The 14371-nt window shown below is 37.4% G+C and overlaps 1 protein-coding gene across 2 annotated transcripts in view; it reads left to right on the forward strand.

Annotated features, from left to right (window-relative positions):
• Positions 1-14371, forward strand: part of TLL1 (tolloid like 1) — a 136107-nt gene that overhangs the window by 71206 nt on the left and 50530 nt on the right. For both annotated transcript variants that reach the window (XM_081999576.1, XM_081999575.1), the window contains 3 exons: positions 7365-7543; positions 9326-9431; positions 12321-12445. In XM_081999576.1, coding sequence (XP_081855702.1) covers positions 7365-7543; positions 9326-9431; positions 12321-12445 — 410 coding nt within the window. The remainder of the gene's footprint in view (positions 1-7364; positions 7544-9325; positions 9432-12320; positions 12446-14371) is intronic.

Genomic DNA, 14371 nt, shown 5'->3' on the forward strand with positions numbered 1-14371 from the left:
TATCCTTATGTTTCTTCCTATCGGATGGCAGGTGCTTGAAGACACATTCAGTGTACTTCTCTGTATGGAAAGCCAAAAAAGGTGTCAGCAAACTGGAATGTCCTCTAGTCACATGGTCTTAATAAATATTACTGAGTACAAGATCTAGCTTCTTTTTATGTAGTGAGACAAAAAAAGAACAATTAGTCATATTGCTCTGGCGCGTCGGCATGCCTTTGATCTGACTTTGTGGCAATTTTTGTTCTCCACCAGAAGACTTAAGTACTTTTAATGACAAACTTTAGATGACTTATTACAATCACTGCTGTATGCTCCTGTACGGGTATTTGACAAAGCTGTCTGTGATACAGGAAAAACAGATCTCTTTCATGTGCTTCTCCAAACATTGTAGACTGAACAGCTTCTGAATGTTTTAATGTTGTTTGAACTTGCTAGTATATTAAATAGACATTACAGGCAAGTTCTTAAAGTTGGTGAAACAGGTAAATTCATTCCCCGAGGTACACTTTTGAACCATCTTTTAGCTTTAAGAAGGGTTACATGTTATAGAAGGTGCTCAATCACTTTTATGGAATGAGAAGAAATTCAGAATTGTACTAAATAATCTGCGGCATTTGGGCTGACATGCTCTCAGGTGGAAACTGTCTCTAGCAGGTGGCACACTTGCTGCCCACAGCAGTTGACTCAACTTCTCTGCTGGTTGTGGCATGACCTGCAGGGTGCGTGCGACCGAGGTGCAGGTGACCAGCTGCCATAGTCTAAACCACGGCGCATTAACATAAACTGAGTGAGGGGTGATTTATGTTAATACACTGGCATAGGCATCTGTTAACTGAGGAATGGACTCAGCTGGCTGTTCTTTATAATATGGGGATGGTTGTCTTCACTGAGCAGGTGAAGAAGCAGTAGCCGCTTCTGCCGTTGCAACAGGTCCTCTTAGGACAGTGAATCAGAACATTTGGTAATTACAACTGTGTTGATCCCTGACAATAAGCAAATTCATCAAGCCAGGTCATAGCTGATACCTCCTTTGTACAGAATAAGTTATAGCTGTGATTGAAGGAGGGTTTTTTTTCACCAAGGTAAAAAAACCCTCTGCTTCTTGAGTGAGATTTTGTTCATGAATTTTGTGAACTACTTTCTTTTGCTTTGTGATGATATGCAGCCCTAGTATGCCTATGAAGTTCTGCAATTTTTTATCCACAACCTTATACAGTCAGTGCCATGGCGAGCTCATGTTTGTGGTCTATGAGGATTTTTATATTATCATGGTCTGAAGAGTGCAGCTTTTTAAAAAAAGTGCAACATTGACCCCACCTGGTTCTCTCTTCCTTCATATTAAGAGCATTTTTGACAGTAGCTGCGTTACTTAAAAGAATGAGTGTATTTTTCCAGTCTTTTCACTTTCTCGCTGTCATTTGTTTCTCTTTGCTCACCATCATTGATCAGCTAGACTGATTAAATGGAATTAAGAGATTCATAAATAGTTACTGTCTCCAAGTGCTGTCTGGTGCAATAAAGATTAAAGAGATGAGGTGCTTTAAAGGTTGCCAGCTGACTCAATTTAAGGGGCATGACAAGTGCTCATACAGCACAGAGAAATCTTGGCTTTTTGCCAAACACACCTGGGGTCAAACCCATGATATAGCAAATTAATTTCCTTCATAGATTTATTTATTTACTTTGATTTTCCTTACCCTTTGACTCGGTGCAATTGTTGAAGTGATCAGAATCTTATAGCTTAATTGGATAAATCTGGTGTGCTTGACATGACACTCAACCTAGCAAATCCTAATGACCTTCTATGAGTGTGCACTGCTGCTGTTATTTTAAGACTTGGTGTTAATTCTAATTTTCTTTGGCATGTAAAGAAACACTCAATAAATTTGTTTATACTTTCTGGGAGGTACTTGAAATCTGTCGAGTAACCATACTCATCTGGCTGCTTTTATTTAGGAGCAGGCCAGTGTTAAAAAATGTAATTCACAATGTGTTGGGTTTCAGGTGCTCAGTGTTAGACAACCTAGAGGAATACTATGTAAAAGATTGCAGTTAAATTTTCTCTTCTGAAAAGAAAACATCTTTCAAATGAGATGAGGTACCTAAAGTCACTATACACATTTGACAATGCCCAACTTCTCTTGTTTTTTATGACTAGAATAGTAAAATGTCAAATGATTTTTGAAAATGCTGAAGAAATCTATCTGATTTATGAAATACCACTAAAAACTTTCAGAGGTGACCTTAAGCACCTCCATTTTCAAGAAACAATCAACTTTTTTGTATTGTTAATTGTATTCAGTGAAATGGTTAATTAGGTATTTATTTACCATATTTTCTTATAAAAACAAATTGTATTAATAACTTAATGTGTTATGGTAGCCATTTTGCTGTTCTGCTATTCTTGCACTGCTATTGTCTGACCTTTTCCAAGTTAGAGTGCACAGCCTTAAAAGGTTAAACCCTCTTTTGTTCTAAATGAAGTAAAAAAGACAGGAAGAGGCAGACTGTAGTTAAATTCTTGCTTTATTCTTTTGCCCTTGTTGTGAATAGTATCAATAAAAGCAGAGCTGGAGACATCATAGAGGGTACTATTTGGAATAATTATTTGTTATTTTTTCACTTTTTCAGGTGTCACTGTACAAAAAATATATTGAAAATCTATGGAAACTTTTAAACCACCAAATATGTCTTTGCTAGTTGAAGCATGTAATGTACATGAAGTCAATAACATAAGCATGTGAAAACTATTGAAATTGTATTAAGTATTCTAGAACCTACAGTCTTAATAACCTATTGATTTCCTCTACGCTATAAACATTGATTCATGTGTTTTAGTTCTGCATTGCAATTTTTCTCTATAGAATTTCCACGCAGTGGTAAACATGAAGGCTCAGCAGAAGTGTTTAAACTGTTTTAAACTAAAGGATTTGTTCTGCCTTTTCATAATTATGTGTGGTTATCCTAACTTTATTCTCATCAATCTTTTGCACTGCTGTCTTGTGTTGTATTCAGATCATAAAGGTTTTGAATTACGAATTAAATTACAGGATTTAAACAAGTGTGTTTAAACATGTTGAGTTTCCAAGGTGTATTTTGCAGGATCATAGACGAATGGAAAACTAGATAGATTAAAATTGGTTGTGTGGTTGGGCTTGGGTGGTTGTCGTTAATGGCTTGAACTCAGACTGTGACTGAAAGTGCAGTATCGCAGGGGTCTATTCTGGGACCTGTCCTTTTTAACATCTTTATCAATGCCCCATGAAGAGGTGATGGTGCATGCTCTCATCAAGATTGCAGATGATACCAAGCTGGGGGGACCAGATGATAGGCTCTATGGCAGAGCTGCCATGCCGAGGGACCCAGGCAGACTGGGGGACTGATAAGTTGGGGACTGCTGGGCTGGGGAACAGCTCTGTGGAGAAGGTCATGGGGCAATGAGCTGGGCAGTGTTGCCATGGGTCCTGGCAACAAAGGCTGCCAACAGCGTCTGGGGCTGTGTGAACAGAAGCGCAGCTGGTGGCTCAAGGGAAGGTCCCTCTCTGCTTGCCACTTGCTACATTACAGATAGACCCTACACCCAATTGTTGGCTCCCAGTACAAGAAAGGTATTAATAACCTGGAAAGACTTAAGCACAGGACTGCCAAGATGCTCAGGAACTGTAACACTTGCCCTGTGAGGAGATGCTGAGGGTCCAGGGTTTGCTCGATAGGAGAAGAGGTGTCCTCAGGGGAAGTTCCTACGGGAGGGGAAAAAGAAGAGGCAGCCAGGCTCTTCGCGTTCATGCTTGGTGGGAGAGTACAAGGTGACAGGCATAAGCTGAAGAAGGAGAGAATCAGACTGGATATAAAGAAGAAATTTTTCACAGTGTGGACAGCCCAGCATTGGAGCAGGTTGTTCAGAGGGGCTGTGCTGTCTCCATCCTTGGAGGTTTTCAAGACCCAACTGGATAAAGGTCTGAGCAACCCTGGTCTAACTTCATATTTGATACTGCTTTGAGCAGAAGGATGAACTGGAGACTTCCAGAGGTCCTTTCCAACCCGAATTATGCAAGAATTGGTGGAATTTAATCCATATTTAGTAGTCTGTAACGTCAGTTTTCCCAGACTGCATGCGTTTTATGCTTTTCTATTTTTAACACAACCGTCAGGCATTGTCAGTGCCTTTTATCTCTTTGCACAAGTTAAGGTCAGTATAGCATAATTACCATAATGATGTACATGACCTTAACATAGGTAGAAAGCCTTAACTCTAAGTTCACCTAATAGGGAATTGGTGACTTGCTTTCACAGAGTGTGGATTACTTCATCTGATTGACTCTTGTGTTTTCTACCACGGCTGCCTGTAGACTGCCAAGGCAAATGTCACATCTTAGTCCTTACTTCAAAGTGTTCAAAGATAAGAATGTTTTCTAAAAGATTTGAAGTCTGGAACCTAGGAATGGTGTTTGACAAATTTAGTTAGTGTGCATAATGCAGCTTTCTATGAGAGTGAATTGGGAATTCTATACTGAGGATAGATGACCTTCAATGGCTTTTTAAATGAATGAACTTTTCTAAGAATGAAAAGTTACTGCAAATTCTACTACCTTTGGCTCAGAGTTCAAAGTATGTACTCCAGCATTCCCTCTCTAACTGGATGGGACACTAAATAACACTATGTGGGATGTTTAAAAAAAGCCCAAACAAATAACAAAAAACCCAAAACCTTCTTAAGGATCCAAACACTTTTCTCCCACATGTGAGCATAAGTGAATAAGAGAGTGTATGAACTATGGCAATTTCCTTATTGCACAATAGGAACATATTCCAATAGGTGAGTGACTAGTGAAAGATAAAAACCTGGGTAAACTGATACTGAAAATATCTGTAGTGCCTTAATTATGTTTACATATTCACCTGTAGCCATAATATTTATTCTGCAAACATGCAGCCTGAAAAATACATTCAGCAAAACCATGTCAGCGTGTCAGGTGCAAAGGTGAAATCCACTGTGGAATCATGAGATAAAATTGTGTAACTACTCTAAATGTTTATTTTAATCTTATTTCTGCTACCTGTTGCTCCTTTTTATCATCTATGCTGTATTTTTAGGGCACATCTTAAGGTAGTTTTTTCCATTACTATTATTTATATCAATGTTTCTATATCATAAATAATTTTGTCTTAATAAAGTTTATCTAGAGTGAAGGAAATAGAGCAATACACTGTGGTTTTTTATTTATTCATTTTTTTTACTGTGGTGTGGAATGGTAGCACATAAACCTGCAACATTGACAATGGCACAGAATTATAGCAGAGAGTCTAAATTGCCATTGTTTTCATTTAACTGCCTTGAAAAGAGCTATCAAGGGAAGATACCTTAAGAAATTAATTAAACATGATATTGCACAACTCTAGTGGAAGTACCGAGGCTGATTCAGTGCTTTGACCGAGAAGGGTGATTCATACCTATCCTTGGAACTATCAAAGCTGGAAGAAAAAAGTTAACTTATTTTGAGGGTAGGAATACTTGAGAAGCAGTTGAGATTGTGAGGAATGATTGTAATGTGAACAATAATTTTTTCCAACAGTATTTTCCAGATAGTGTCAAAATTCTTGATACAACCCTCCTAGGCTGTTGTAGTAATATTTTCCTTTGTAAAGTAACTTGTATGGCCTTTATAATTTTAAGATATTACTATAACTTTTTGGTATCTCTATCCTTGACTTCAACCATTAGTGTAAAATCAGTATATGCTTACTAAGAACAGGTATTGTGAGCTAAAATGCCATGGCTGTACTTCTCTAATATTCATATTTTAAAATTCTAGTTGTATTAGACACTAACAAAAATCAATGAAGATGACCAACCAAGACTGACTGACAAGCCAAGTGAAAAGTCTCTTTGTCTCTACAAAACCTGAAAAGGAGAAACAAGCAAATATTGTTTGTAGAACTTAATCTGCTTATTGGTATTGCTCCCATAGCTGCTCTTCCTTTGTTGCCCACAGAGGCATATGAAGGATAGGATCATTCGCCACACTAGCATTGACCTCCTCAAGGACCAAATGTCTTCTGCTATCTAAATGTTGCATCAGAAAACGTGGTTTTTTTAAAAAAAACAGGAGAGGAGGGAGACGGTGGAAGCAGAGGTGATCTGCTCAGCAAAATTCCATACCACCTGACAGACTGCAGAATTTACAGAGCAGAGATGGGAAATCAGACTTTTATTAGGGAATATAATGCTGACTTGAAATATTTTAAGATCTTCAGAGGTGACAGAGAATCACCTTATGAGACTTGAAATTGTCTTCCATTTTGGTAGGATTTGCTTTACTCTTTCTTTTTGCTAGCATAGTCAGCAGACTTTTTTTTCTAACCAAAAAGCAGACATCTCACCAAAGTGCTGACAGTATGAATGCTGAAAAGGGCATCTCTGTTCCATAAGTTTACATTGGAATCATGGAAATGCAGCAGAACAGGAATGAAACGAGAGCTGTTGCAAAGTGGGTTTTTTGGGGGTTGTTTGTGTTGTATTTTCACAAGAAAAAACCCGACTTTCTGGTACTAAGGTTCCTATTACAAGAAAATAGGAATGGGAGGGAAAAAAGAGGTTCACACATATGCAGAGCATTCAGCCTCCTAATATACTGTTGTTGCAAATGATGTTGTGTATCACCCATAGCCAGAGAAACAAAATATGATAAGATGCACAGTGGCATCACAGGATTCCGCATCTCATTCAGGATATTTCCCTTCTGTATTCTCAGCTGCATGGTAAATTAATCTTTTAAAGGACTATTTCACTGACATCATTTCTGCAGCCTTTATAGATGGAACTAATGATGTAGGGTGACTTTTCAGATCAAAATAAAGCAAACTTATCAGAACAGAGTGACCAAGAGGCTGGTGTGTGCTATCAAGACACGCAGCAGAACGTACGTCACAGAAGAAACCTTGCCTTTACTTACTCTTTCCACTTCCCTCTGCATGCCTCTTGAGTGTGTGTGGTCAAAAACACAGTGATACGCATGGGTGGGGTGGTACTTCCAGGCAACTTTATTTTTATTGTTTCTTTGGGTGAAAGAAGTTCCTGATTTCATTCTGAAATACAAGGCCACAAGTGACAATTCTGTTGATCACAGCTAGCATTTTTAAGAAGACCTTGAATAAAAAAACCCCACAGACATGTGTCCTTGATTAGGTATTCTGAATAATATGTTGCTCTTGCACTGGTGTTTGTGATACTGCAGAAATTGCATAGTGCATTGTTCTGCTGATTTTTTTAATAGAAATATTTTCTCATATTTTAACTGAATTTCCTATATGGTTTGTAGAGATACACATGAAAACTTCTATCGGTGTTTGTATTTTAATTACAGGTGCTGTTCTTACGTGGGTCGGAGGGGAAATGGTCCTCAGGCTATCTCTATTGGCAAGAACTGTGATAAATTTGGTATAGTTGTCCATGAGTTGGGTCATGTGATAGGTTTTTGGCATGAACATACACGACCAGACCGTGATGACCATGTCACCATCATCAGAGAAAACATCCAGCCTGGTGAGATATTCTAAGAAGTGGGGTTTTTTTGGGGAAAAAAAAAAAAAGATTATTTTTGGTCTTTCCTTCATCTGTTCAACTCTCTTAAAACTGAATGCTGAATAGCAGAAATGAACTGAATAGCAGAAATGAGTATTTATGCCTGCTATTCCTCTTAGCTAGACTGATCTCAATCTGATTCACAAATTAAATACTGCAGCTAAAATATAATCTTTTCTAAAGATCTGGCCAAGTAGCAAGCCATTAAGAAGTGTTGGCTAGAAGGAGAGAAGTAGTAACCATGCTCAAAAACTTTGAAGGAAGCCATTGCTCTTAAAGCCCTTTAAAAGTCATGTTTCTGTGCTTGAGAGCGAGCTTTTCTTTTATAGTTTTTACTGAATGATAAGTAGAAACATGTCAATAGCTTTTTAGCTGCTCAAGAGGTTTAGACCTGGAAGGCAAGCTGACGACCACGAATCTGTGACAAAGATGGGCACTGTTCCCACAGTTTCTAAATTACTCGTTCCGTATGGAGCTTGCAGCTTTAGCCAGTGGCCTTGGCGTTGTTGAGACAAAGCATCTGAGGAACCTGAGAACTTTAAACTGTGACCATCATCTCTTCATCAGTCTAGCTGTTGTGCCCACACTTGTGTTGTGTGGGCAAGATGGGAGGGAAGTAGACCGGTTTCATTTGCAATGTTCATAAATGTGCATGGTCTTTGTAAAACACTGATTTTTGACTTACGGGAATTCTCTGCTCACGAAGGGGTGAAATCAGAAATTGGTCAGTGGTAGCTTGGAGGATTTGTCTGTTCATATAGAACATGTTTTAAAACAAAATAGATTTGAGGTGCAATAAATCTTTACCACCTCAACTAGGACTTGGAAGGTGACTGGCAGCTGATACACACTCCCATGAGTCTCTGAAGTCCTGGAGGGGAACGTGCATCCAAGCCTGCCTTCTGTTCTCTCTGTGTCATTGACTTATGTAGGTGCCATAAGTGATCTTCCCCTACGCTTTTTCTGCAATGGGGAGAATCAGCTGGAGTGCCATCCTCGGCCTCCTGCGCTCTCCTTTCAGCTGTCTCTCTAGTTTCTGGCTGAAAGTGCTTCTTCACCACCAAGACATTTGGGTTTTGTTATATTATGCAAATTAAGTTGTTTAATGACGTTAATGCCGCTGCAGTTTTTTTGCAAGACACCAATGGGAATATGATTTGGAGTAAGAGGTGCTTTGCATCTCTTAATACACTGACTAGGACAACAAACTTCTCGTCTGGAGTTATGAACTAAGTATAATTCTTTTGTTCCTCTTCTGTTTTCATGAAGTTGCAACAGCTGGCTCTTGAAAAATGTGACTTCGTAGTGTTTGTATGACATGGGGGCTCAGTGAGTAGCCTTTGCTGAAGCGAAGTCTCTTTAGTATCCAGTCTAATGAGTCTACAATGAGGAGGGTTCTTCCGGGGTCTTTGCTGTCAAAATGTTTTTTTTCTGGAATTAAGAGCCAAGCCAGCAAATTTTATGGATTTTACATGAAACACATCATAATGTGTAGGGCCTTTATGTGGGTTAGGTGAATGAGAACAGTCTTTCTAAATGCCAAATACAGGAATTTAATGTGTGTTTCAGAAGACATGTCTGCCCTCTTGGTTAATAAAATCACGCAGTTACTCCCAAATGGTTAAGATTTATGAATGTCAGTGAGTGATTAGGTTAGGATCTTTGTGGTTTATCTCTTCCTGTTTGTCTTTTATCTTCACAAAAAAAGGAATTAAAGAAACTCTAATTATCAATCATTTGTAGGTCAGGAATACAATTTCTTGAAGATGGAGCCTGGAGAGGTGAACTCCCTAGGGGAACCATACGACTTTGACAGCATTATGCACTATGCCAGGAACACCTTCTCAAGGTTGGAGTCTCAGGTTATACCTTTTGACTTTTAATTCTATTCTTCTCTGTGAATGCTAAGAACTATGTATTTTAAAGTATTCTGAAATCACTTAAAATATCTCTTGCGATACAGTATTCTTACAACAGTCAAAGTACAGCTTGTTTATTTTAAGTCAGAATAATTATATTTTTAAGCACGTTTCATTGCTGTTCAGTTTCAAAGCAGCCTTTTGATCTTGCTTCAGTTCTTTAGATTTTAAGACAAGATAATCTGGAAACATTTCACATAATACTTTCTTTTTGTCTCCACAAAAATTTGAATGTAGAGAAACCAAATGAAAGAAATGGTTCAGAATTTTATGTGTAACATGATCTGTTCTCTTAAAGAGAAATCTCCTTTGAAGCATAATGTCTGAGTAATTGTGGGTCATGCAAGTAGAACATGTTATGGTATTAGAACATCTACCACGCAAGCCACAGCCTTTGCTAAGGACTGCAGTCAGCCACTTATAACAGAGGCTGCAATCTCTTCTCTATTGTTTGTACAGATCGTTAGTGTCATCAAAACCGTATAATAAAGAGTTCTGCTGGTTTTGCTCTGGTCTGTTGCGGGCTGACCCATTCCTAACTCCACAGTAACTCCTGTGGGGCTCCTTCTGAAACTGCATGGATGTGGGGAGCTGTATGACAATCTGTTCCCATAGGCTAGCCCTGCTCTGGGGAATAAATGAAGGAGGATTCTTTCACCTAATCTCCTGTTGCATTTCATACCAAGTCACAGCTCAGCTAGTACTCTCTAAAAATACCAGAGTAATGTAAATTAAAAGAACCCTAAAAAAAAAACCCAACAAAAAAGGCTAATTTGAAAAGTTATGTGCTTACCTTTTTTTTTTTTGTCCAATTCATGCATTTTAAGGCAAAAATATTAGACAGTCTGAGAGTCTGAAATAAACTGAAGACCACCAGAAACCTCACCACCCTTTGCAAATTTCTTAAGCTTGTTCTCCTCAATATTAATGATACTATTAAAAAAAAAAAATCCTGCCACAGATTGTATTTAGCATAGACATAATTCACGTCTGGAAGAGCATGGGAATGAGCCACATGAGGTGGATATTAGTCACATCATTTATTCCAGTTACAGATACATTACCTTAAGGAAGAGATTATAAGAACCTATATAAAATAGAGTAATTTAACAAGCTGGAACCCCCCGGAGTCCTAGGGCAATGACAACATCAAGATAATATGATCTGTGAGCCCTGATCTCTCCGCTTTCCAAGCTGGCAAAAACTGATAGTGCCATGAGTAGGCATGCCCTGCCCTAAGGTACAAGAGGTTGTTACTTCATACAGTTTGAAAACAACCAGTAAACCCTTGAGGTCATGTATTGGTTTGCACTGATTTATCTTGAAAGCATGAGTCGTGCTCAGTGTGGCATATTGCCAGCTGTTTGTTGCTAGACTTTAGTCACCTGGATAAGTAGTAGAAATCACAAAACATCATAAAGGTCTAGTGACAAAAAATGATGATGTTCACGCTGTATTAAAACTGTTACAGGTTGTTCCCTTATTAAGGTGCTAGGGCATTTAAGAGATGATTGTTTTGACATTTTTCAAAATTTGAATAGCATCACTTTCGGGTTGCACTAAAAAATCTGTGGAAAATAAAATTATAACGTATAGATACAAACACTTTTTTGAAATAATTATGTGCCTCATTTCTAGAAACTGAATAATGCTGTAGGTAGTTTATTTAACTGTTTAGGGCAACACCCTGAGATGATTTTTTTTTTTTTTTTTTTTTTTTTTGCAAAATTTCCAGTGATGCCACAAGAAATCTGACTGGGTAAAGAGAACAGTATATACTCAAAACGGTTCATTTATTATAATTTAAGAACTATTCTATATTTATAAACAGTATTCCTAACAACAAAGATATTTACTGTTCATTCATTTTTGGACCTACATTATGCCTGAAAATACCAGCTTTACTTTTCAATGAAAGCCCTATAAATATACAAGAGAGTAAAAAAATTAAAGAGCAAGAGAATACAGAAACATATTAATCTGTTAACTTCCATTTTATGGGGTTTGTGGGATTTTCAAATTCTGTAACATGATAATAGAACTTAGTTTTATACCTTACTCTTTTAAAATTTATTAGAGGCTACATAGTTTGGATCATATTTAAAATTTGGGAAATTTTGAATAAAACTGCACTTTTGGAACAGGTGTGCTTCTCTATTATGTCTAGTCATTTAGGATTAAGGTTATTAAAATCACATATGGTAAGTTGATACATTTTTACTGTAAAGCAAGCAGAGGCTGGCAAGTAAGCATTTATGTTTCAAAAGCAGCAGTGGCTAGAGTAGAATTAGATATTTTATAACACCTGACAGAAGACTGATTGGCAAGTGTGCCTGACTTTAGCTGCTCTTACACATGTAAGTCAGACTTTAAGACTTCCCATAAAAACTTTGTTAGAAATAGGAGCTTTGTGATTAAGGATTTTGTGATAGGGACTAATTTCTCTTATTTTAATATAATCTTATAATTAATTTTTTTTTCAATATAGCAAAAGCTTAACAGCAGTGCCTTTTTCTGTGTAGTCTAAATAGTAGTAAGAGATTTCCCAACTGTTGTCTAACGGAAATGTAACAGCTGATAGGTTAATTATGTACTGAAAGAAGATTCTTTTTTGATAACTTTGTATAAAGTTTGCCAACCTGAGAAATTTTTATGACGTGTTTCCTGTGTTTAAAGTTCTGCATTTTACCCTTTTAATTATGCCAAATGTAAATTCTAGATTTAAAAAATATTATTATACATTCATAAAACTCAGACAGTTTTATGACAGAAACCTGATAGGTTTTTTTGGGGTCTATTTTTATTTTTATTTTTTTTAGGGGCATGTTTCTGGATACCATTCTCCCTTCCCGTGATGATAATGGTATACGACCTGCCATTGGCCAGCGTACTCGTCTAAGTAAAGGAGATATTGCACAGGCAAGAAAGCTGTATAGATGTCCAGGTATTGCACCACAAACAAACAAAAAACACATAACAGCAACTGTTTGACTTGTTGTTCAAGGGGAATGATAAATTTTTTGAGTCAGCTGCTCAGGAGTCTGTTTCCATGTTGGCAACTGACGTAGGCAGTTCAAGAATTGAATAATAAAAAAATCTTATAGGTAAGGTCTCTGGAATGCAAAGCACTTAAGCACAGATAAACTGTATGAAACAACACTTAGTTTCATGACGTTTCAGTCTTTGTTTTCCTTAGCTGTTCAATGAGTAGATAAAAAAGATGATGTTTAGTATCATTTCTAGTTTGCACATTGACTGGAGTCCATTTTTTGTTTGAATTCAAGTAGAGTGCAAAAGGAGCAAATGAAATTATTGCAATCAGTTCTGGACGCATTACATTTTTTGAAAATTTGACAAGACAGGACAAATAAATTGTAAATTCTTTTATGGATGAATTGGTTAGATCTTATTACAAATTTTATACTGTTGTAATAGTTACATTTAGTATTTTAATATCTTCTGCCTAACATCCTGTAATTTCACTGCGTATTAATGCTTTATCTCAAAATAATGTTGAGGTAGAGTTGCTGTTTGTGTCGGAGACATGAGCAGCAAGTCTGGAGTAACCCAGAGTCAACCCTGTGGTTGCTCTCTTGTGCTAGTTCTTCTCTAAGTGCTGGCAAAGTGGTGGAAATCCCAAAGCAAATGGTTTTACTTTCCTTGCTCTAGTTATAGCTGAGACCAGTTTTAAACTTTGGTGTAAGCTGAAGCAGTTCAGAAGTGACATCTCTCAGCCAGAATTTGCCAGCAAGGTCCTTGTGGGAGTCTAGACATACCATCTCTGTGCCACATAGCTTTTGCAGCCCTCCTGCTCCTCATGGAAAATAATGAAATCTTAGTAACTATTGGGAGTCAGATATATGGCTACTTTTTACCACCTTATCAATACAGAAGGACTAAAACGAGGGATCAGCACTGAAATGATGGAGCTGCTTCAGATTTGTATCAGCAGCAGTGGTATCTACTGAAGATCTGGGGCATCTGATGTGCATTTGATGTACACTGTATAGCTGAAACATGCTTTTCCTTTGTGCTGTAAGTACACTGAATCATAATCTTCTATATACCGAGAACATGCACAGTGTTTCTGGGCCTACCAGAGGAGAAACCACTTTAACATATTTTCTTTAACAACTGTTCCTTTTGGAATAAATTTTGTTCTTTCTTTTTCGTACAGCAAGTACTTGAATAATGGCATTCTTCTTGGCAGCATTATTTCTAAAAACAGTATTCAGAGAGCAACAATTTCATAAACGCTGAGAATATGTATATAGAGAAAAGACAAATTTGGGAGACAAAAACAGTCTATAGAATCAAAACCACGGTGAAAGTAGCTCGTATCTTATGGTCACATTGACTTTAAAAAGAAAGAAAAAAAAATAATTACAGCCTAGGCTGTCTTGTGTGTATATAATACTCTAACACGCACTTTTCGTCAACTGAAAAAGACGCAATGTGTTCTTTTGAGCTAATGCTCAAATAGTCGTTCAGAGGAAATGTCCTTTTCATATAATTCATGAGAACATGTAATGATGAGTTATCATTTCTTTCAGTATCTTGAAAGTCTTGTTGAAAGTTAATTTCACAGTATTGCAAACCTATGGTTGTTCAGTGGTAGTGTGCTCTGTAAAAGTCAGTTGTTTTTTGCAGCACTGGTGAACACACTTCAGAGGGATAATAAAATGAGTAGTGTTTGCAGGATCATGCTCCTTTTCTAGCACTGCGTTTTGCCAAACTTTGGGATAAAAGACATTGATTTTCTTGCCTTATTTAGATGAGCCAGTCCATAAAAGACAGTGAGTTTAAAGAGAGAGAAAAAGGCAGAAGATTTTGGTACAAATTTTAAATACCCTACTATTTAACATGCTAC

Source organism: Phaethon aethereus, assembly GCF_964289735.1.
Source record: "Phaethon aethereus genome assembly, chromosome: 4".
Taxonomy (NCBI): domain Eukaryota; kingdom Metazoa; phylum Chordata; class Aves; order Phaethontiformes; family Phaethontidae; genus Phaethon; species Phaethon aethereus.